This window comes from Lonchura striata, chromosome 4 (genome assembly GCF_050655825.1).
Source record: "Lonchura striata isolate lonStrDom1 chromosome 4, ASM5065582v1, whole genome shotgun sequence".
Classification (NCBI taxonomy): domain Eukaryota; kingdom Metazoa; phylum Chordata; class Aves; order Passeriformes; family Estrildidae; genus Lonchura; species Lonchura striata.
Genome location: NC_140706.1, coordinates 49,982,937 through 50,008,053, shown reverse-complemented (window position 1 = coordinate 50,008,053; position 25,117 = coordinate 49,982,937). Strand labels below are relative to the sequence as shown.

The following is a 25,117-nucleotide window of genomic DNA, read 5'->3' as shown; positions in this document are numbered from 1 at the left end:
TGCTGCATCTCCATCAGTTTTCGTGTATGGTGGACACTAGTGTGTGGGGTCAGTCCTGCCCTGGGTGCAGTCTCTACCTGAGGCTCGACCATGGGTCCTGTAATGTGTCTGCGAGGAGCTGGGAGCCAGAGCAGAGCTCCACAGCTGCCACCCTGGGCTTTGCTGCAGGACAGAGTTATGGGCTGGCTTCACAGGCAGGCAGGAATCCCTGGAGCAACTCCTGGAATGAGGACATTCAGGTCTCCAGCCCTGAAGGTGCTCCCCACCTGGAGTCTGGAGAGGCTCCTCCTCCCTACATCTTCAGTTACTGGGTAATCTCCAAGCACAGACTTGCCAGCCAGGTCTGATTCCTCTTGGAAAGAGGCTGAACCACCAGCACGTCACTTGGCTCAAGACACCACATGGCACAAAGGAGGAGCTTCCTGTCTCCAACCTTGCCCCTCACCTGGCCTTCGGCAACAAGAGCTGCTCTCCCCCACCTCCTTATGTATGCTGCCACTAACAGCCACTGACATCCATACATTTTTTAATTTAAAGATAATTTCTAGGTGTTTGGGTTTATTTCTTTGGGTTTGGCTGGACAGGAAAAACATTTGCACATCATCTTTTCAAAGAGCATGACATTGCTCTAAAGTGGGAAGTTTTAAAGAGACTTTGGCTGTGTCTAAGAAGACATGAAAAATGTGTTGAAGGCTTCAAGCAAAGGTGCACATTAAAGAGTGGATTGACAAAGTTCCTAGAAAGTTTTCCTTGTAGAACTGAAAGTGGAAACATATAATCTTCACATTATTATCCACATTATTGGAACTGTGAAAACCAAACCATGTGCAATAACACAGCTGTTCTAGCTACAGGCATTTAATTTCCCACCATCATCTCAAAATATACACGCTCCAGCTCATGGTTATGCACACAGCAATCAAGGGCTAGGAGAAAATTTAGCAAGCACCAAGAGAAATTATTTCTGTGTCCCTGTTTAAGTTCAAAAACCAGAGAAAAAAAATCTTCCTGTACTTAGCCCTAGAGGAGTAGCTGAATTTCCTTGAGAAAGTGCATGATGTTAGAAATGATAACTACATTTGGTCCCAAAAGTCACATTATGAAGAGTATGAAGAATGCTAGTTTTTTAAATAAGGGCAGAGTTAAGAGACTGATAAAACTGAATTATTAAATTAATATCTCTGGGATCCCATACATAATCATATTCCTTTGTGACATGGCTGGGCCTACCCTACTTGGCAGGAAACTCCACAAAGGCTTGGGAGTCCGTGGCTGTTGCACCTCTTGCTGTGCCTAGGTGGAGACACGTTCCTAATCCAAGTCTGGGGAATGAACCCTGTCAGCAACACAACTATTGTGATCTTTAGCTATAGAAGCCCTGCCCCACCCAAACTGTGGAGAAAATGGGTCAAGAACAACCCTCCCTTTTGCACAATCTGTCTTCAAGCCATTCCCCCCTAGGAACTTAGGAAACACAGAACAGTGGTGGGAAAAGGAATTTGAAGTTGCCAATCTGAATAGCTTGCAGCCAACACAGGGCTAGCTGGCATGGTCTGGAAACGTGTTGACTGTGGGCATTAGAAACATTGAATAAACATGCCTTAGGTGCCTCAAAATCCATAAAGCAAACTCATCACTATGCTGATATCCAGTATCTGAAGTGTTTTCCAGCACAACAATTGTTTCCAATAAACATTCCAAGACAATCTGTGCCACACTCAGAAGGGAGGCATCAGGTTAATTTCAGAAGATGATCTTAGTGTGCATCCTGTGTTTGAACACAGTGGAAAGATTTCTGTAGCTGCTTTAGAGGGTTCCACAGAATCCCATGGGGTCCTACCTGAGTATAGTAGAGATTAGATGTCTTGGGCACTGCAAAATTATCAGATGCAGTCACCTTAAAAGAAATAAATCGATGGCCAACTCTCTGTTATGTAGGAAATCCATACTCTGCAGGTGCCCACTGTGCTCCATCCTAACCTGCCCCTCATTCGAATCATGTTAACAATGGCTTTGTGATATTTATGGGTTTTTTTTTCTTTCATTTGGGTGAAATCACTGTCTTTGTGACTGGCCATCTTTGCTTGGATGGTTCATAGCTATCTATAATCTATTCAGGTTATTATAATGTGAAATAATTAAAGAAAAAATTTGAAATTTTCAATTATTTCCTACCACGTTCTGTCAAATAACTGGAGTTATTTAATTGTGCTTTTGCAGCAATCATATCTATTTATTAGTCATATGCCTATATAAGCCAAATTCTCCTTTATTAATTTAGTATATCTTAAAGTACATAATTACAGCTACCTGAAAAAAAAAAAATTAAACCTTTCAAAGAGTTTTAAACAATTGCTGCATAAAAACTCAAAAACCTGGAAAAACCATCGTGATCCTGGGAGCTGACCACCTGCAGGACATGTGATATAAGCTCACCTAGCAATCCCACAATTTCCATCCAAACACAACACACAGATTTCTCCAAAACCACTATCATAAAAGCAAGCACCTGCTGAACTGAGACACCTGGTGGCTGCACTGTAAAGCATTCACTGGGTTTTGAAGTCTGCTGGTAAATGTGGCATTCTGGAATAACCTAGTGTGACACAACACAAGGAATACTTGCACATGTATTCATCATTAGTGACCCTCCCCATTTTGATGGCCATAGCTCTTCTGTTTTTCATGACCTAAATTTAAAACAATAGTGGTTTGGCATCTGTTTCCTGTGAGCTGGTGCAGTTATTCAAGAAAGACTTGAAGAGATTGGGTTTTTTAATTGAATCCCACTTTGGTTTTAAACTGACAGCTGTGAGGGGATGAGTAGAGAGCCAAACTCTTTTTTGGAGGTGCTCTGTGGCCAGCAGCGCTCGGGCTGAGCTGCAAGCACCAGAGCACTGCTGCTATCTACAGGCCTGCTCTGCACAGCACTCACACTGCACATGGAACCACTCCTCCAGCAGGGGTGCCCGTGCTTGGGGATGAGGACCAAAACACAGATACTGAAGTATTCTGGCTTTGGGGAAGTGCAAGCTGGCAGTCTGCAGCCTTTCTGTCCAGTGACTAACCTGTGCTAAAAACCTAAAATCAAGTAGACTTCAAGAGAAAGACAGTCTCTGCTGCATGAGAGTACAATTTCTGCCTTTTTTTATTTTCAATTATTTTTCTACAAATGAAGAGGAAACATCGCACTCTCAGGTGCAGAGTAAGAGGAAGTGTCTGCTCCCAGATGGGAACCCCCTCCCACCGCAACACACTGGTGCACAAAACACAATGATGCACACAAGGGCTGGAAACCACTTTTGAGCCTGCATTGCTAAACTTTTAAGACCATTTGTGATATAAGTAGAACTTACTAAAATTTAGTTGTGGATTTTTGTTGTTTGGAATTTAATTAATTTTTCCTTCTGTGCCTTTTTCTCTGTAACCCAGAAATTGTCATAGGTGCTTTTCTGCCTCTATCAGTAGAACAGACAAGACAAACCGGAATGGGTTAATCACTGCAGAAATCAAACACAGCAGCTTCAAGAAGAGAACAACAATAAATAAATCTATCCAGCAAATACAAGCAAACACTGGAAACATCAAAGCATCTATTTAACAAATGTTGTGGATTTCAGAGTCAGGTTACCAGAGAGAATATCAGATCACAAGCTTTCAACAAGCAATAGAGGAAGGGGCAAACTCAGAAAAAGGAAAAAAAGTATTTTTCCCCACTAAAAAATTTTATTTTCCTAGTAAGGAAAAAAATCCCAGCTTACTTGCAAAATCTTTATCTACAACTAAATGTCTGCCTGTTGACATGAATAGGTAAGAACAGAAGCAGAGCACCTTGCAGCCACAATTAGAAGCTCAAAACACAGTCTGATCTGGCACATAGAACCTCTCTGAAGATTTTCCCATTTGAAAGAGCTAGAAAAGCTCTTTCAAAACTGATTCCCCAAGACCAGAAGGATCTGCTGGCTAAAAAAATCCTGTTCCAAATGACTCTTAGCTTCACACTGAACATGCAGTTCATATGACTGACTGCTTGTGGGAAAATAAGCAGTGGTTCCATCCTCTTTAAATACCAGTTTTTCTGGAAACAGCTGATCTTTAGTATTGGATACCTGGTGAAAACTTCAGTGTGACTGGAAAGGAGGATTCTGTAATTTATTTTTTTTTTTTTTTCCCTGTGGAGTCCTGTCCTTTTGTCAAAAAAGTTTAGTGAGGAGTCTGCCACACCTATAATAATTACTGTCCATGAAGTATTGGGGAATACAAATAACCTCTAGTATTGCCGGAGATCGTTTAAGCATTAGAAAGAACAGACACCAGATAATGCTCCGAAATTTCTCATCCAAAAAGTTCAGTCCTCCTGATACTTCCAAAGAGGGAATGAAGCCGCAAGTTTCCAGCAGTTTAAGTTCCTATTCCTGTTTCAGAAAGACAGCGTGACCCCTTCAAAGCCTGCACGGAGGACCAGCACGGCAATCAGGGGTCAGGGCACCGGGGCCGTGGCGAGGCAGACCCTGGGCAAGCAGCATCCCCCTTCCCTGGCAATCCAGCGGCTGGGCCATGGAAAGATGCGCTCAGAGGGCCAAGCCACAGCCCCCCTTGGCTCTGGGGGCTGCCTGGGGACAGGATTGAACACCTGACGCTTACAGAATAATCCACCAATTTCACCTCCACAGATTTCCTCGCTGAGCACTTTGGCGGACACAGAAGAGGCGAGGGGCATTCACGGATAGATCGCCGGAGAAAAACGAGCGGACAGCGAAACGTTTTGGAACACGAACTTCTGGGAGAGACAGATTCAAGCAACGGGAAGTGCGAATTATTCTGGCCACAAACCAAGGTGTTAGCAGTATGGGGGCACCGCTGGGAGCGGGGGGCTCTGGCTGCTGCTGCCGAGGGTGGGGGTCTCCCCCCCGGGCCGGGGCGCTCCGGGGCCGGGCCGGGAGGGGCGGGCCCCGCCCGGGGAGGCGCCGGCCGCGCTTCCTCAGCCCCGCGGAGGCGGCGGAGCAGCCGCGAGCATGGCCCAGCGCCGGGAGCCGCGTCCCGCCGCGCCGCTGGAGCGGGAGCTGATGGCGCTCGGGTAAGCCGCACCAGGGCCGCCCTCAGCGACAGCCTGGCCGGGCCGGGACACCGACGGGGCTGGCGGGTGGGAGCTGCTGGGCCTGGCTGTTGGATGTCGGGGGTGAGGTGAGGGATGAGGAGCGATGCCGCCGCAGCGCTCCGTGCGTGCTGCGCGCCCTCGGAGAAGCCCAGCGCCTCGTCCCGGTGGCAGGGGTGAGGGGCTGGCACAGGGGACCCGGAGAAATAAAGAATAGTTAGAAGACCGAGAGCTCAGGCACACGGCTCGGATGTAGCGGAGAGCTGGTGGCAGGGGTGCACCTTCCCTCGGAGAACCTCTGTGGCCGTGAAGCCATTGCCATCGGATAGAGCCCAGGTTGTGCCGTGCCACTTCCAGGGGGCACCAACCCCACACCTGTGCTCAGATCCCTGCCCCGCCGGTGCCATCCCTTCAGCTGCCTCCTTGCAGCTTGGCCTGGGCTCCGGTCTGGGGAGCTGCTGTCCTTGCTGGGCCCCGGGAGGCAGCAGGATTCCCAAAGGTGCCTGGAGCATCAGGAGGGAGAGCAGCGGGCAATTCACAGCCACTGCGAGGACAACATCATGCTCACCGAAAAGCAAAAACGCAGGAGCAAAAAGGAAGGCCGAAGGCTGCAACAGACCTTGTTCCCTGTCGCATGCGGCTTGCCCATTTTTTCTGCCAGTTAGTTTTGGTTTCTACAGGAGGAAGGCTCGGGTCACTTTGTCACCAGCAGCAGTGCCGTGGGCAAGGAGAAACACAGGCTGGAGGAGCAGCACGGGTGGTGCAGGCAGGGTGGGATCAGTGGCAGCAGAGCAAAAGGGAGGCAAAGCAAAGGAAAGGCCACTGATCATTCTGACAAAGCAAAAAGGCTCTGGTGTCAGCTCTGCATTCAAAAAGAAATTATGAAAAAGGTAAAGGTGTTTTACTACCTATTTGTGGATTTTGACCAATTAATTGCTTATTTTTACGATTCATTCACTTAGTGAACAAATTAGAGTTTCTAAGCTACTTTGTTGCGCTCCATCTCCACCCTGGTACTACTTTCCCATATTTAAAAGAATCTTTTAATGAAATGCCTGGTAACTGAAGCACCTAACAGGTACAAAATTCAGTAAAGTCACTTTGCAGTGGTACCCAGCGTAGCCATTTCATACTTTTTCCTTACAACTATAAGATTACGCTCATCCTGAAACAGAATCTACAGCAAAGAAGGAAAGAAAAATTAGTTGCAGCTGTTGTGGGAAGCATGATTCCCAATTACCAGACTTTTACTGATTTCCACAATGTGATCATAGTTAATATATGCCAGTAACATCTGCCTATAAACAGCAAGGAGTTCATCCTCATAGATAGTCTTGTAAAAATACTGCTTGATGTGGTACTTAATGTGGTATCCATAAGAAAGAAAGAGTCCAAATTAGAGGGCTTACTTCCACTTCAATGGAAAACCTAAACTTTTCACCCTCCCACAGAAACACTCAGCATCTCCTTCAGGGAAGTGTATTGAGTTAAATGCATTAAAGTTGAATAAACAATGCCAGGTAAAAGAGTCCCTTCAAATTATTAAACAAGACCCTTTATTTTCAGCTAGTACTAAAGCCACTTCTCTTTTTTTTTTCTTTATTTTTTTTTTGTCTAAAGATGCAAAAGAAGTCCTCATGCAGCAGACATTCTTGTTGCATAATCTGAAAGATCGCTTAATGTAAATACTTTTTCAGCTGTGACAAGTAGGTGTATCACACTCCAGACCATACAATTAAATTTTCAGTCATCACAAGGGTTTTCCATCCTAAACTTAGTCCCCTACTCTCACAGGGCAGAGTTCCCCTGCCAGCTGATGCAGTGTCCAGCACAAGTGAGATCTGGTTCTGGTGAGGAGTGTGTGTCCAACAGAGACAATGGTCATTCAAATGAGAAGCAGCTTCAACATTCACCCTTGCGGGGGAATTTGGAGCAGTTTATTTTAAAGCTTCTGCTTTCTGGAGCAAAAATCAAAGAAGTTGGATAAGGTTTAAAGAAGTGTGAAATGGGAAGGACGTTAGAGTAAAGAGAAAAAAAAGGCTGAGTACCAGGATATGCTCGTAGTTTACTAGCTTAGCTGTTCAATGGAATTGGAAAGTTGTCAGCAACATAGGGAAAATTCAGACTACAGTCAGCTTCATTGTATTGATGTGTATATAGGTGAACCTAATGCTTAATGAGCAGGAAGGTCAAAACCAGAACAGGTTGTTAAAAACTTGTTACCTCAACCATTGGCTTTGTCCCTAAATCTACCAAAATGTTTAAATGGGAACACTGAAGTTTGCCAGAAGAGACATAAGCACCTTGGCTTAAAAGGAAACTGACAATGGGATTCTTCTCTGAAGGCCTCTTTGGTTATTGCTGGAGTCAATCCATTTTCCAGTTGCCTTTGTGGCTGTTAGAGCTGAAAACGCAGCCAGAAAGCTGCAACGAGGAGCTGCTGTGGCTGCGCACGTACCGCGAGGGGCTGGGGAATTCCGCATGGTGGTTATTTGCGCAAGAGACGAGAATGTGGAGCATCCCGTCATCCCAGTAATTACAGGCAGCTCTGATGGCACAGGTTGAATCCCAATACAGCATCGTTTGCGTGAAACTGTTTATGAAAAGTGAAAGGCACAGGGCAAAACTAAATTTTTGTAGCCTTTTTTCCTTCTACAGTCCAAACTTTCTTTGTCACTCCTGGCAGCAGAACTTTTATGCCCTTTCAGGTCTGACAATACCATGACAGATGATATTTGTAAGGCTGGACAATACATTTCATGCTTAGTTTTAGCAATAGAAGAGAAATTAAGCCACAGGCCTAGATCGGGTGATAGTAAAATTGTGAAATGGAGGAATATGTTAGACTTAACAGGGTAAAGGGTGATAAGATTTTTTTTCATCTCTATTTTCTAATTTAAGGAAGACAAAAATTAAAGTGACTAGCAAGTGGGCCAAATAATGGGTGAAAATCAGAATGAAGGCAGTTGAAAGAAGGAGGAGAAAAAATGGAAGTGAAAAGCAGAAGCTGAACTAGTGAAAGTCTACAGTTAGAAGACAAACCTTGAGACTGGATACAATGATGTTATTTCCTCTTATTTCTATTTAAACATTATTTTCCCTCATATAATGACCTCCTAGTATTCCAGCCAAGTACTTTACACAGCTTTGTGAGTTTCAGTGTAACACATTGAAAGGCAATTTTGTTGCCTGGCACCTGTAACTTCTGTCTTAGCATTCTTGCCCTTTTGGAGGTTCTCTAAAGCTCTGTCAACTCATGCACCATTAAAAACATGGCCAAAACTTCACTTTTAGTGATGTGAGGTACAGAGAACCCTTTTGCAATTTTCAGATGATGGGCAATGCTTCTAGGGGGTGATATTAGGAAAAAAGATTAAAAATCCCAAACTACTAAACTTGACAGATGAGAGCTGGAAGTTGCTGAAATACAGGGTGCCAAAAATAGAGAACTAGTGAGTCAGTTTTACAGTAATTTTTGGAGCACAGGCGTGTGAAGAGCATTGCATCCAGCCAGAGGAGATAAGTCAGTGCTTTCCCATGCACTCCATCAAGAAGTACTGTGGACTACAGCTTTAACCTAAGAGTGGGAATACATCTTTGAGGCTAGAATATAGTTTCAAAGTGTAAGCAAATTCAACTCCTTGTGGTAGAAGATATATTTAATTAAAAAAAAACCCAACAACAACAAAACACAAAATTTGCCAACATCTACCACCACAAAAAAACCCCACAAACAACCAACAAAATATCCAGTCAACCAACTGAGGGTAAATAATTGCTGTGAGTGCTACTGGAATGAAGTCCTACTGGGAGCACATGGCTCATCTTCCCAGTAATCTGGGTCATTGTTACCTTTCAGAGGTGGACAAGAGATGAATCAGACTTGCTGTGTTTCTGCTTGGTTCCTGCATCTCAGAGAGCCAAAGAGCTTTCCAGCCACCACAGAGCTCCAGCACTATTGCCCCTGCTACAGCAGGGGAGGGAGCTTCTGGGAAGAGAGCGTAGCTCACCCATCTGAACAACAAGAATCTCCTTCTTGCTTCACAGAAGGAACTTTGAATTGCCTTTGTCACAAAAGCAAGCCAAACATGGACACTCTTTCTATTCTATCCAGGCTACACCTGTCTGAGAACATCAGATAAGGACACAAAAACTAAGTGTGACCTCTGCCTACTGCATTTATCTGGTAGCTGGGCACACTGCAGAGTTATCACCCCAAACTTACACCAAATAGCAGCCAGAACTCCCAGCTCTGCTCTCTCCTGGTGCTACTATCTTTCATTTTTGTGAGGAAGAAAAACAAGTGTTTATACTGAAAAGGCTTTCTTTTTCAAAGGGTAGCAAAAGTGATCTCAGTGGCTGTGCTCACCCATCCTAGGACATGCCTTCACTGGCCATTCCAGCAAGGATGGCATGGTCATTCAACAATACACGCTGACAACACAAGCATGCTTACATGGAACGGGATAAAGATATTTAACATAATTTAGGATGAAGTTAAAGTAACAAGAATGGATAAATGAGAGCAGCTATAAACTCTGAGCCCGAGGTTGCTAGTCAAATTGTAGAAAGGGAACCCCAAAAAGTTGAGCACACTTTTTATTTTTAATAGAGGAAATGAAATAATTAGAAAATAGAAACCTCCCAGAAGTTTGTATACACATCAGGAGTGTATACAAGGCCAAGGGCAGCCAGAAGAAGTGGGTTTGAAGCAAGTAAGGAATTTCTTTTTTCTTTCTTCTTGTTTCTCAGAGAAATCTCGGTCAAGAACCTCAGATAATTTCTACACTACTGATGGTTTCCAGTCTGAAAGGGGTCAAAGCACAGAGCATATTTCTGGACTTGTTTTGTAGTGAATACAATTTACCTGAAGTATACCTAGTAGAGTTTAACCACATGATTATTTGGGTTTATTTTTAGTCCTGGTGATTTCTACTTGCATTGCCAGCTCAGGCTTGATTGTGAGAGCAGACTGCACAGGCATGCATTTGTTTACCTTCCTGGTAGTCTGTGATGCAAATTCTAAATTTTCTTCAGAATTTTAATATTTTACCTGTGTTTATGCAATTGGAACAAAGTTTATGTGACCATTTTCACAGTGGAATATTGAAGTAACCTGATCAAACCATCTGTCACAATCAGGAAGAGAAAAACCCCAAAACTACGTATAACAGTCTCTTTGACACCAAGACATACACTTCTATTTTTTGAGCTGAACAAGAGGAACATAGTAACATTTGAGGGAATTTTGTCTGAGACAGCATATTTAGGCAAGAAACTGGTACAGCCTTGTCAGCAAAGTTTTAAAAGTGTACTTTCAAATAACATTATTTTCCCAATTAAGGGGTTTGTTGTTGTTTTCTGGTTGTTTTTTGGTTTGGTTTTTTTTTTTTTTTTTTTTTTTTTGCATAGTAGTAGCATTTCATTAGTCACTGGTCTTTTGTCTGTAAAGAAAGTGTGGATTTAAACACAGCATTTTTTAAACTTAAGAGACTTCTCTTTCAAAAGTTTAGTAAAAGGGTGTTTTGTTTTTTTTGGACATAAGGTAACAAGGCAGTAATGAGCAACCTCAGACTAAATTTGCCTCCTTTGTGACAATGACCACTCACAGATTTTCTCAACATCTGCTTCTTTTGCACAGAAGCGAGCAAAATAATGTTACAAACTCCCACCCAAAACAGTGCTGCATTCTCAGCTGCAGGTCTGGCCATGCTGGTTCAATCCTCCCCTCATCAGGAATGATCTGACCTTTGCCTGTTACTTACTTGGGCAGTTAATCCCAAAGCAGATTTTGGCTAACAGGTGCTCCAGAGGATGACACTTTGACTCTTTAAATATTCATTATTTTGTTTTACTCTGTAGATGGACCACATTCTAGAGCCAGAACAGCAATGCCCTGCCTGTATTGAGTTTCACATGGATCTTATCTTCCTCTGGGTTAACAGACTGGAGTCTCTCATAAAGCAATTGATCAGCCAGCTGGCCTTTCAAATAGGCAGCCGTCCAAATTCAGAGTTAAAGCTTTGTGTGAGATGCCAAGTTTGGTGGAAACTTGGGATGAACAGCTAAGGGAAAAGAGGATACAATTACACCTGGTTTCATTTCGAAGACTGCCACGATACAAGCTGTGGAAAGTGCTGCCATAGCACTTCTTCTTTCACTGAAACTGTATTTCTTTGGCTGAAGCAGTGACAAGCTTCATTCCCAATGTGACAGGCATTTAAAAGGAAGGGAACGGTGACCTGGCACCACTCCACATACAGACAAGGGAAGCCTGGTCCCAGCAGAGCCTCAGGTGTAGTATCCCTCCCTCCTTCTGCTCCAGAGCCTCATGTGTGTGTGCATGGCTATGGTTATTATCACGTGCCTTGCAGGATTTCAGCTCCAACCTTTTGCAGCTCCAGCTTTTTGTGTTCAGTCTCAGGTTCAATTCCAGTGAGATCCCTGTCTCTTGTAAAAATTTGGGTGTTTCCATTGTGGAACATTCTGAATGGAAACAAACCCATAAACTACACTTTGCAGGATTTTTTTTTTTTTTGCCTGTGAAGTCCTTGCAAAACTTTTTATATAAAAATGAAGTTAATTTTCACTGAAGATAAATTGAAAAAATGTTCAGATGTTTTCCTTTGTTGCTCCGATCATACTTGGTCAAGAGGCAACAATAGCAAGATATCTTAATTTTCACTGAAATTTTGCCAGTTAATTTTGATCCCTTTAATTCTAAGCTTAGGCAAGCATGTTTAATTGCAGTTCTTGGCAGTGAAGGCATGTTGAGGGAAATAAAGAGTTTATGAGGAGTTTAAGCACTGCCTGTTTGCCCAGAAGAGGATGTGTACCAAAAAACATATATATCTCAGGAAGTATAGCTTCTGAAAATAGACAAAGGATTCTGTATACCCCCAAAAACTGCTTTCACCTTGTCAGCACAGACCTGAGTAATTTGTTGCTCATGCAAGCAGAATTTGCAGGGTTTTTAGATCCAGCAAAGAAGTCAGCTGTTCATACACAACTTTGTGTTAATGAAAAATAATTCTTTGACCATGTCAAAGGGCAGCCACTGCAAGGGACACAGACCTGTGTAAACTGTGAGTGCCTGTGAGGAGGGTGGCAACTCAAAATTGTAGAGGAAAGACTCCAACTAACGCTGCTTTTTCTAAAAAAAAGCAAAAAGCAGCATCAGCCAGTCAAGAGCAGAGTGAAGGGTGCTTTAACCTGCTGTGTCTCCCCAGGTGGTACCACGACAATCTCACCCGACACGCAGCAGAAGCGCTGCTGCTCTCCAACGGGCGGGATGGGAGCTATCTTTTGAGGAAGAGCAATGAAAGTGAAGATTTGTACTCCCTCTCTGTAAGGTAGGCTATAGACAGAGTGGACTAATCTAATGCTGCACTTACTTCTGTGTTTGAATGACCCATGCATTACGGGTTTCCCCCCCACAAGGGTTTAAACTATTTTGAAATATATTCCTATTGGTGTAATCCCACTGAATGACATTTTGCTTTCATTTTTCCAAATGATGAATTAATCTTATTGGTAGGAAACATAATTCTATAGAATGGCTGTAAATTTTCAGTCTGCATGACAGTTAAAAGAGCTTAAGAAACAGCTGGTGGGAGTAGAAAAGTTTTATGATGAGGACAGCAGCAAACATTTCACATGTGCTAATCTTACTAGTTTCTGAATCCCTGCATAGGAACCATCACCTTTGAAGGATGATCCAGTGTTTGGCTGGTTTTATTGCTCTCTTCTGTGCTAAGGTTCGGTCTTAACCAGGTCTGCATGACTAAATTGGATACACTTTGTGAGTGATCAATGCCAGGGCTGTGAAGTCAATTACAGCAATTTAGGACACAAGTGTTCAGGATACAACCAATGCAGAGCAGAGGAAGCCTGGCCTGGTTACTTCACTAGGAATCACATTTAAAGAATCTCCCTGAAGGAGAGAAGGCACAACATTTTAGCGAGGAAACTGAAGGATAGATGCATTAGACTCACCTCTACCCTGCACTTTGGCTGGGTAGAGGTAACCAGCCCTAAAAATATTTGTAACCTTTGGCAATTTTGTGATAAAAACAACCTATTGACCAAAATTTTAAGCTGGTGCATGGAAGATCATTCCTGCTGCAAACTGAGCCTCTGAACAATTCATGACCACAACTCAGCTGAACCACAGTAACTTTCTAAAATCACTTTGATCTGTGTAATGCTGCTGGTTATTTCAATCCCTGACAGGAACCCAGCATATGCCCTTGAGACTGTGGCTTTCTGCATATTCAGTACCAGGAGCTGTTACAATTTGGAAGAGTAGATGCTTGGGAACTGAGCAAAGTCTGATTTTCACATACCCTGTTCCCCAGGAAAGGCAATGATGAGGTGTTTCACCCATTTCTGATAGAAGATCTTGGAGCAAGTTGCCTATACACACACTGTTGAAATTATTATCAATATAGGCAGCCATTTATACAAAGGGTGCCCAACAGATCTGAAGGTGATGTTACAAAATGGGTATTCAGAGTAGCAGTTCTGTGCAAGCATTGCCAAAAAGAATAGTGTCATTTATAAGTCATAGCTTTCCTTAAAGAAAGCAGTTTTAAATTAATCATTGTTTTTCTGGTTAATATTTTTTTTTTACTTTAAAATGTCAAGGATTATTTGAGATAATTACCTCAGACAATTAAAAAATATATGTATCTTAGAGGTAGTTTTAAAGGGCATTCATGAAACAACTTATTGTAATAACCCAAAATTTAAATAGTTCTTTTAATAGGAAACAGAAATGTTAGTTAATGAAAATAAATTTGCTGCTTGAACAGATTCTAGCCTTAGAAGACCTACAAAAATCTATTTCAGGCCCATTCCAATTTCTTGTTCAGCTCTTCATGTAGCAAGAATTACTTACTACATTACCATATGAACTGAATAGCCCAGTCTGAAGTTTGATCTATTATTCTGTTTTTTAGTTTATATTATTTCTGGTGGTACATATCCTTTGAATACTGACTTTGATTTTAAAATGTTTTACAATTTTTCTACTGCTTAATGTTATGTTTTCATTCAGTTTTTTGACTAATATTAAAACTTAATTTTAGAATAAGTAATTCAGTTTTGTTCTGATACATTTATGCAAAAAGGATAACTTCAACAATTCCAGCTGTCCTTCTGTCCTAAAATATCGTCTGTAGCTTTTACTTTATTTTCTGCCTCAGCCTCACAAGGAACTTTGGCCATGATTATAGTTTGGAGTTTTTCAAGGAAAAAATGCTTAGCCATCCCTTGAGGATTTTATTGACAGTTGTAGGAAGGGAGATCTCATATTGCCTGAAATCCCCTCCCCCAGCTACATTAGCCAGTTTCAAAAGGAAGTAGGAAGCAGAGTAGAATTTGCTCTCATTGCAACATTGTCTTGAGAAATTAAACAAAAAGATGGAAACCATGTAATTGCAGCAGTCACGGCAGCTCTTCCCTGGTGTTGAGCATTTGCAGTTGGCTTGTTGTGCCCCAGCTGACTGTAGCACAAAACATGCGGGAAGCCCATAGAGGCCTTCTTCTGTTTTCTACAGTATCATAAATACTGTTCAAAGATAAATATTAAAATACCAGTTTGAAATCATAATCCTCTTTGGAAGTGGCAGTGAATGAAAGAGATGCTATAATTCATTTTCTTCACCACATTTTTTCAGCATATTTGCTATGCAAGTTTTTCCTCAGACATTTTATTTTGGATGCTAGTATCATTAACAAAAGTAATTTTTCACTTGATAAATACTTGCAATAAGTGCTCCACTGTCTTTTGAAGTCAAAATAATTGCCTACCCAGGAAGTGAGACCTTGCACACTTCTCTAAATGCCATCCAGGTTTCATAAACAAAAGCTATTACTTCCCTTATGGAACAAGGACCCTGGTTCATGTTTGTCAGTGCCCATCCTAGTGGAACCAATCATCTAAATACAGTGAGAAAGCAAACTATTTCTAAAGCCCAAGGTATTTAAAATTAGGTTATTGAACCTTTTTGGGTGCAAAACAGAGACAGCCTATTTTTCAAAGGGAAACAGAAGACATTTTCAGTGAGATTGGGATGCTACTTGAAAAGCAAGACACATACTGAGTACACCCTCAAGGCTAAAGTCCAGCAAGTGAAAAGATTTCATCCTATTTAGGCAGAAGGCTTGAAATCTCTTTTGTATTTTTGTTGATGCAAGAGTTAAATTAACCAGCTTGGCCTTTCTAGGCTTTCATCCTCTCATATCTACAAGTCAGCAATTGAAATCTGATTTTCAGGTGTGTTGAATATTAGTGAGGGGCAGTAATGGCAGTAGTATTACTACTAGGACAGTGATTGTCCTGTGATCTGGGTCAGATTCCTGCAGTGAAAGATGCTATTTAAGGATTGTATGTTCCAAATGCCTTTGGCATTTACATCTTGACAAATTTTCCTCTTTTATTTTAGGGGTAAAGATTCTGTGAAACACTTCCATGTTGAGCACACAGGAACTTCCTTCAAATTTGGATTCAATGAATTTTCTAGCTTGAAGGAATTGGTCATGCATTTTGCAAACCAACCTTTAATTGGAAGTGAAACAGGTAAGGAGAGACATAGTGTGTGTATGAGCACATTTGTAGCCATGCTTCACAAAGATGTAACTAAAAGGAGCTTCTGTTGTGCTAACAAATAGATCTTCTGTTAAAGTGTTCATAAATCACATTTGTATCTAAATAAATTCCACTTCAAAAAAATCTTTCAAGTTCCTTGAAGATAAACCACACATAAGCTTATTGGACTTTTGCTAACCAGGGCTATGAGCTCCTTTCAGTTTCTCAGAGGAGGAAGCATTTCAAAATACCAAGAGGATTAGAACATTCTCAAAAATGGCAAAACCAAAGCGCAGTGTTAATGAGGAAATAAATACTCATCTATGAACCTGAAATTCCCCAATAAGAATAAATGGAAGAGTGACTTGAAATTGTTTCATCTTGGTATTCTTTGTCCAAGGAAGGAGCCTACAGTGTTATGCTCCTCTTTCCCGCAGGGAATGTGTTTTTGACTAGCTCTCCTCTTCTGCCTGCAGTGCCATCACCGTGCTGATGCCATCTGCCTTCACAGTGATTTTTCTCGCTTTTAAGAGAAGAAAGCACAAGTTTCTCTACCAACCTATGGGCTGCCTGAATTAAAGGGTCAAAATATTAAACTTGATTCCTACAAGTGAATTGAATACCATCAGACTAGAATCCCTAGAGAAACAGAGTGGATATTATCATGGCAATGTCAGTTTTATGTTTAGCTTCAAGTGTAAGAGTTGAAGACATGTCAATACAAGTTAATGCCAGAAACTTCAGTGTCCTCTGTGGCAAGTGTATGCAAATTACTCAGAGCAGTACTAATTATGTATGCAAGAGCCCAGTTAAATGATAGTTGTCACATGCAATAACTGTAACATGTCGCACACTAAATTTGCACCAGTACTCAGCTAACGCAAACATTAAATTCAAGGGCTCCTTTGCCAATTTCTTCCTCCAAGAAAAATACAGTTGTACACCCAATCTTGCACTTGTATCTTTCAAAACACTTTCTCTTTTTAAATTAATTTCAAGAGTGGTTCAAATACAGAGCTCCCACATGTATCCTCTGTGCCAGTGAGGTATTTTTCCTGGGAAATCAGGCATGCACCCACAGGCCTAGCTCTGTAAAGATTTCAGGCGACATAAAAACTTGTATTTCCCCATTCCTCACTCCTTCACTGCATGTGTTACAGACACTAATAAGCAAGACATTTTATCTGATCTCTATGGATGAGATCAACACTTGCCACCTTAAGGTTTCCTAATCAGATTCTACTGGCTCTGTGAAACCTCTAAGTCAGATAGCTACAAAAAAAAAAAAAAAAAAAAAAAAAAAAAAAAAATTGAACATCATATCAAGACATCTTCCACTTTACCATACAATGGAAAACAGTAGAGAGGAAGAGAGAATTAACACTCAGGCAATATTCCTTCAGATACAGGTGTCAGATTTCTCCTGGGTCATAACCGTGTTTTGTCAAAAACAAGGTAGAGTCAGAGTCAGAGTTGACTCATCAGAGTCAACTCCAATCCAAGCATCAGCAGATGCAGATGTGGCAGAATAATCTTGCTACAGTGCAGCTTTTGCTAGACCTTGTGTATAATTACCAGATTATTCTGTACAATTGTCTTTGTGGAGGCCAAAAAAAAAAAATCCACAGAGAACTTATTAGAACACAAATACTGTATAAAATGTTATATTAGTCCTTTCACTTCTGCAATGGAGCTTTTTATCCATGGTGTACAGATGGTGATACCCTGATTCTATGCAACAGCTCAAGAGTAGTTTCTCTGGAATGGTGATGGAGCTGATCTCAATTTTATTTTAAATGGTAAAGCATATTTTTTCTGCAAGGCCAGATAGAAATAAACCAGTGTTGACTTTCCACATACAGCAAGTTGAATAGATCACATTTGCATACACCCCTGTGCCTGCACAGATCTCAGCTGGTTACTTCAAATACAACTTTTCCACTTCTCTTTTTAGCTCTTCCCATTACAGAATGCTTGTAAATTACTCATACATCTGTAAGTTTCAAGTCCAAGTTATTACCAATTCTAGCATCTCTCCTCTTTAGAGCTACAATATCAGCATAAAATGCAAATGGGGCAACATTTAGTATGCTGTGACATTATTTTTAAAGAATGGGGTTAGACAGTGGAGCAGATACTATTTCAAGGATGTTCTTCACTATTTTGAAAAGTACAATACATTCACTATAGAGAATGCAGTTTGTTTTTTTTTCTCAGGGAACATGCAATAAACATGACCTTACTTGGAGAAAAAGAAGAATAATAACAAGTTTAACTGGAAAGAGCTGTGGTAAAAACAGTTGAGGGTGATGGTAATGTGGGTTTACTGTTAGGAAGCCTGTAGCCAAAGCCCTGGCAGATTAGGGGATTTAAGCACCAGCTAGTGGGATGTTGGCAAACCCAATGATTATGGCCTCCTATCTAGTTTAGCATCCTGCCTGCCCTCCAAGTCAGCCTCTTGGGCAGGAAAGGAATTTAATGAGTCAAGAGATTTCATGCAAGCATTTGCAAGGATAAAGGTGTTGAAAAGGTACCATAATTTACAGTTTTCACAGCTGCCTTTTTAATTTTAGGGAAAGGTGAAATTAACCATTTTTCAGAGCTTTAGCTACTGACAAGTTATTTTCCAAGCTGGACTTGCCAGATGCCTTACTCCTGCTCTTTTCTCTCCAGGAACTTTAATTGTATTGAAACATCCCTACCCACGGCAAGTGGAAGAACCCTCCATTTATGAGTCTGTCCGAGTTCACACTGCAATGCAGACAGGAAGGACAGAAAGTGACCTTGTCCCAAATGCACCCTCAGTAAGTTGTGTTCTGGTGGGAGGGGTGCTTCTGGCCTAGTCTAGCATGATTGCTGGAGTGAGCTATGGAGTAAGACTGGTTATTAATCCCTGTATGGGTTTGTAAATACAGGAAGTCTTTGCCAAACAAGGCAAAACAAATACAGACTTGCTCAGTACAGGCCCATGGCAAATAAAGGCTTTTATAATTGTTGTCACTTCAATGCTGTCCTTGGAAAAACATTGTCTGCAGCTGACCTGGGTGAGTCTGACTATTCAAACAAAGAATATGTGAAAGATTTCATTCTCATGTTATCTTTTAGAATAATTTATCATTATTAAAATTATCATGAATTTTAAAAATGCATATACAAAAAAATATCATAATATACATTTGGGTCACCTATTCTGACATTTGAGACTCACTTGAACAGCAATTAGAGTCTCTAAATCACTTGTAACTCATGTCTAAGTGACACAGGTGCTTTCTCCAGAACCATTTGCTCTGAACAGAGAGGAAAGTATTTTAATTATATACTGTATTTTCGGGGGGGAAGAGGAAGAGTTATGTTAATATGGGTTAATGAAGTTGCAAGAAGAACCACTTCTGATGTGTCTCACAACCAACCCTTCATCACCAATTTACACTTTAACCTCCAAAGAATCTTGACTTCCAGACACCAGCAATAAAAATATTTTTTCAAGAACAAGTGGTAACTTGGCAAGATTTTGATTTTCAGAGGTCTCACAGCCAGGTCCCTACAGAGAATTTCAGTATCTAAGAAGTCATAAGGTCCAAGTATCACTCATGATGCCAGAGAAACAGTTCAAACCCCAATTTTTCAAAAAGCACATTGAACATAACAGGTTTTTCCTGTCAAGCATGGGCCTGGTTGAGAGAAGAGAGCAGCTCAGTAAAAGGAGCACTTTTCCCTGGATGCATTTGAGGAGCATTTTCTGGGGATAATTCCCCTGTCAGTTAAACCCCGTGTGCTCCTGGTCACAACACGCACCGAGGCAACCAGGCAACGTTCCTAAATGAAGTGTAACTGCAGATATTCCTGTGTTTGGCTGAGCAGGTGCAGGGCAGAAGCTCCCTGAGGGAGGCCCAGCCTGGGGGCTGCCCTCAGAGCCAGCACAGCTTCATCTTTTCCCTAAGACAGCTGGATCTGCCCAAGGGGAGCACTGAAATTTGGGCAAGTGGATATGGGGAGTTTCCCAACTGATCCATCTTCCTGATGTAGGCAAAAGGGGGATGTGGTAAGTAGAAGCAGAGCTCAGTCCTCTAACCTCAATCCCTTTCTTTGTTACTTCACAGCTTGGTACCAAAGAAGGATATTTGATAAAACAAGGCAAAATAGTCAAGGTAAGGAAAATTCCTACTTGTTACTTCTAGTCTGTGATCACCCAGAGAAGCTAAAGACAACATGAAGCTGAAATTGCTCCACCTGTATTTCCCTGCAGAGAGGAACAATTTGTGTTTTAAGCAACAACAAAGCACAACTGTCAACCAGGGCAAGCCAGCAGCTTTGAAAGTTTTTCTTTCCTAAGAAGTTTTAGACTAAACTCTCCCAAGACAGTTACCATTCATTCTTGTTCTTTCAGAGCTGGAAAACAAGGTGGTTTACGCTGCATAGGAATGAACTTAAGTACTTCAAAGACCAGACAGTAAGTAGCGAACACCAATTCTACCTTTTAAACATCTACACAGGCAGCAGCAGCCTCCTTGTATCTCTGGCTTCTCACATCTGTATCACAGCTTCCGAAGCTAAAGCTTCCCAAACTGTCAGACAGGTCAAACCTGTCAAGTGAAGTCAGTTTTGCTGATGACTTCAAGAAGAGAAAGCAAGTTTTACAGCTGGAAAATATTTACTGTGCTCTTCCAGTCTTAGCTAAAGGATAGAGTTTACAGGGATTTTTCACACAGAATCACAGAATATTTTGGGTTGGAATGGACCTCAAAGATCTTCTTCTTCCAAACCCTCCACCACAGCAGGGACACCTTCCACCAGACCAGGCTGCTCCAAGCCCTGCCCAACCTGGCCTAGAATACATTGTTTTGTGTTGCTTTGTTAAGTGGATTTTAGGCTACCAGCACAACACAACCTTTATTTGTAGCTTTGACACAACCTGACAGGAAGCATGCTGCTAAAATAGTGCTAAAAATACTGGTAGTATCCTTTGCATTGAAAGGATTAATTTAAAAATTCCTCCTGACAAAGATTAACCTGCAGCATCCTTACAGCTGCTGCTCCATTTCTATGTTGATCTGAGTAAAGATAAGAAACACATCTGGAGTTTCTTTGCCCTTACAATGCCTTTGTTTGAGGTTCCTTCCTAAATGCAGCCAAATCGTTCACCTCTGCCAAGCCCTATTTCAAGCCTCTAACAGATTTTTACACAAGAGCAGAAAACTGCCTTCTCTCATCAAACATCACCATTTCTAAACAGTTATGTTTTTGCAGGGCTTTCCATCACTTTTCATTTCAGTTCAACATAACTTGAATTAAGTTTGCAGGATAGCATTTCAAAGAGCAGCACTCGATTAGTGACTTACCAGGCAAGAAGAATTCCTGTGTTTGTCAGGACTACGATCTCCTTCCAGGCAGCAGCTCCAGTGTCTCCTGGCACTCCTGTTGCTGCTGTGGGGCTGCAGGTACTTACAGGTGGGCAGCCTGCAGCTGACCCTGGGATAGCATTTGGTATCACACCACAACCCAAGGGGCTTCCTTCTCATGTTGGGTATTACTAACAGCCAGTCAGCAAAAATATTACGGGAAGATGAGAAAGCAACAGACACCTCCATACACCTGATGAAGGACCATGGAAACAGCTGAGGGTGTTTGGGCAGAAAGCAATCAAGCTGCCTCTTCTGAGGCCTTAACAATGTGAGGCTGAAACAAATGGAGGAAAAGCTCTCACACCTAGGGAGAGTGAAACTCCTAAGGGAGATGGGTTGCTGTTATACACAATCTGTCCCTGCGCCTGAGCTTGTCCAAAGAAACTTTTACGCACATATACATGTGTGGGTATGTTTGTGCACATGTGCTTCTCAGGCAGCCAAACACATCAGTTCTGCTGCAAGCACTACTTTGCCTTTACTTCTACATTTCTCCTTACCCAGCTTCATCCTTTTAAGGCACTTAGGAATTAATTAAATCTCCAACAGCTGCTAATCTGATAAGACCTATACCCACGCCTTTGTCTCTGTAAACCTTAGCTGAAAGTGGTACCAGATTTGCTGCTGTGTCAGTTACATTGCAAGGCATCAGCCAAATCCTCAGCAGCCTCCATGTAGCTCAAACATTCCTGCTGTAGAGATCTCTGTTGCTTGTCCAGATGTGAACTGTCCTGTGTTTTTCATATTAAGCTCACTTCCTATCATACCACTGATGTTACGCTTGCTAGTTTGTCCTTATAGTATTACAGCCATTGTAACTATGTCTGAAAAAAACCTGTGGAGGTGCCTGTAAAGGTCTAGATCCACTGAAGATGAACTGAGATAAGGTTATCTTCTGTTTTCATGTGCCCACATTTTAAAAACATTTTCTCTTCAAGGCTACGGAACCAATTCGAGCACTTGACTTAACGGAATGTTCAGCTGTGCAATTTGACTATTCCCAGGAAAGAGTCAATTGTTTCTGGTAGGTTGCAGGATTTTTTCCATTTGCTGGGAAGTTCAAAATAGAAAGGGAATTTTGAAATGTAAACCCTTGGTGGTTGTAACCCTGCTCATCCTCTAACTCTGAAGTCTGTTTCTGTCAGACAATCTCTGTCAGTCCAGCATGCCTTTGCCAAATTACTTCTGGCAAAAGGTGGGCCCATGTGTAGTGAGCCTTTTAAAGTCCATAAAGTCCATAATAAAGTCTATAATCATCACGTAGACTTATGGATCTTGGGGTCAGACACTGGTATAGGTCACATGGTAACCTCTTCTGTCCTCAAATGTGGGTCTTTTATCCTTAGGAAGGTCCTTATCCTTAAGGACCCTGGGCTGTAAATGGCTGTCACCCATTCTTGGTTAACCTCCCTCCTGATGGCTGAAGGGGAGCACAGCCTCCCTGTCCTGCTCTGTCTCAGCAACTGTTGGCACAGGCCAGCTGGGCTCAGTTTTGGGGAGAACTGCCAGTTGTTCCAGCAACTTAAGAAAGCTTTGTTTACTTACAGTTTAGTGTTCCCACTAAGGACATACTACCTGTGTGCAAAAACTGGGATAGAAGCTGACGAGTGGATTAAAATCCTGCGGTGGAAACTGGTAAGGTGATGTGCGCTGGTACACGGCACCCCAGGCAGCAGCACCTGCTACTGCCAGCTAAAGAACCCCCAGGACTGGGCACCCGAGTGCTACAGCTCTCAGCACCTGCAACAAGGGAGTACTTCTGGCTGCCAGGCCAGCTAGGTTGGAATATGCAGTTTTCACATCATCACAGAATCAATTAGGTTGGAAAGGATCTCTGAGGTCACCAAGTCCAACCTTTGATCAGTCAGGACCTTGTCAACTAGACTGTGGCACTGAGTGCCACAGCCACACCCAGTCTTTTCTTAAGCACCCCCAGGGATGATGACTCCACTACCTTTCTGGGCAGCCCATTCCAATGTCTAACAACCCCTTCCATGAAGAAATTCCTCCTGATGTCCAGTCTAAACCTCCCTGGCACATCTTGAGGCTATGTCCTCTCATCCTGTCACTGGTTGCCTGGAAGACCAAACCCCAGCTGGCTACACCCTCCTTTCAGGGAGTTAAGAGTGGTAAGGTCACTCCAGAACCTCCTCTTCCCCAGGCTAAACCCCCCCAGCTCCATCAGCTGCTCCTCATAGGACTTATGATCTAGCCCCTTCCCCTCCACTGCCCTTTTCTGGACTCAGGCATCTTCCTGAACTGAGGGGCCCAAAACTGGACACAACAGTCGAGGTGTGACCTCATCAGTGCCATGCACAGGGGCATAGTGTATCTGCCTGCAAACCCACTTCAGCATTTTTGGGGTGCACTTTTACAGGCACACTCTAAGTAAGAAAAAACTATTTCTGTCTCTAAGGATGCCATTATATGTGCTTGGTAAACAATATGGATCATCAGCCCAGACCGTGTGTCGTGGAACATGATGGCAGGAATGAGGAGACAATGTAGAGGCTTGAAAACACTACTTCCTTAAAAAATGCCAGGAATTGGGTGCGTTGTACTCACCCACATGCACATGCACGCAGACGAGCAGTAATGGGCTGTCTTTCTGTTCCAGTCACAAATACGGAAGCAGCTGGAGGAGCGCAACGCCACCCTCAGATCCTAGCTGTGTGCCAGCTGTGTGCCAGCACACAGGCAGGAATGGCCTCTCTCCATGGGGAAGGCATTGCTTACCAGAGGGCAGCCTCACATCTCCAGTGCCCTCCCACAGATGTCACCCAGCTCTGCACACACGGGCTCCTGCAGCTATGGGTGCTCTGGGGCTGCCGAGTCACGCGTGGGGATAGTTGCAGAATCACAGTGTGGGTTTGATAAGTGTGGTGTATGCCTGTAATGCACTTAATTCAAACACCTGCCACTTAATCACACAGGTGGTCACTGTTCAAAACTTGTGGGGTTGTTCAGAGCACTCATTAATTTATTGCAAGCTGCATCACAACTAAGCATCAGTATCATATTCTGTAACCTTGAACTTTTTATTTAAAACAGGTCCTTTCTGGAAACATTAAATATCTTTTTATTACCTGTTTAGGCTTTAAATGGAAAGAAAAATGTTAGAATTACATTTTGTAAATAGTATCTATATTGCAATCTAGAGAGTAGTATTTCAAGGCCCTTTTCAAAGTGACAGATGTGTGACACTTAGTTCTGGTCACACAAATTTTTATATGGCTTAGCTTTATACCACAGTGATGGCTGCAAGGGTATGTTTGTTTCAAACCGCATCTGTAGGTAACTGTGAGCTGCATCATGTAAGCACACTTGTATACAAACCAGGATTATGAGAAACAGTAGCTGCTTCCTGGCACTCATAGGACACACAGTTAACAGCGTTGTGGCTTACTAGACAGACAAGTGGATCCCATGATGTTGGAGCTGTACTCTAAATAGATGTTACATTTTGGAAGCAAAGTTTTGACACACTGGAGAGGCTGAAGACCGGATTATTCCAGCTGCAAGATCCCCTGAGCAATTCTGTGCCTTCTCAAGGGCTGGGCAAAGAGGGGGAACCCTCTCTCCCTGCATAATAATCAAATTTATGCTGAAACAACATCTGCAAACCTCTCCTGCTATGCAACAATGCAGTCTATGTTTGGTATTGCTCATGCAGAAGGTATTTCATAATTACCTTTACTGGGAGAAGAGTGCAGAAGAGGAAGGCAAAAGGACATTGGAAGAAGAAAGAAAATCTAGATTTGGACATATAAATAGAATTTTATTTCAACTTTAAAAATTCAAAGTATTTGTAAATATTTTTATACAGACTGTTTTCTGAATAAAATGTCTTTATAAAACTACCACAGGGCTTTCATATTCCTGCACTGTATTGCTAAAGCTTTGTCCTTCTTTCTCCCTTAATGAAGCTCTAACACACTGGCATCTCCCATTTAGTTAAAAACCTTTGCTGAATTTGTGTGAGAGAGAGGCAACATAACGGGAAGAGAGATATTGTATTCCCCAACAGCA

General features: G+C 42.2%; 1 protein-coding gene across 1 annotated transcript; it reads left to right on the top strand.

Annotated features, from left to right (window-relative positions):
- Positions 1–4,921: 4,921 nt before the first annotated feature.
- On the top strand, positions 4,922–24,947 carry DAPP1 (dual adaptor of phosphotyrosine and 3-phosphoinositides 1). The gene is made up of 9 exons (XM_021550283.2): positions 4,922–5,077; positions 12,325–12,447; positions 15,544–15,677; positions 18,360–18,490; positions 19,787–19,834; positions 20,074–20,136; positions 22,027–22,112; positions 22,636–22,723; positions 23,706–24,947. Exons 1-9 carry the CDS (start codon positions 5,016–5,018, stop codon positions 23,754–23,756), a joined length of 786 nt encoding a protein of 261 aa, XP_021405958.2. The 5' UTR covers positions 4,922–5,015; the 3' UTR covers positions 23,757–24,947.
- Positions 24,948–25,117: the final 170 nt, after the last annotated feature.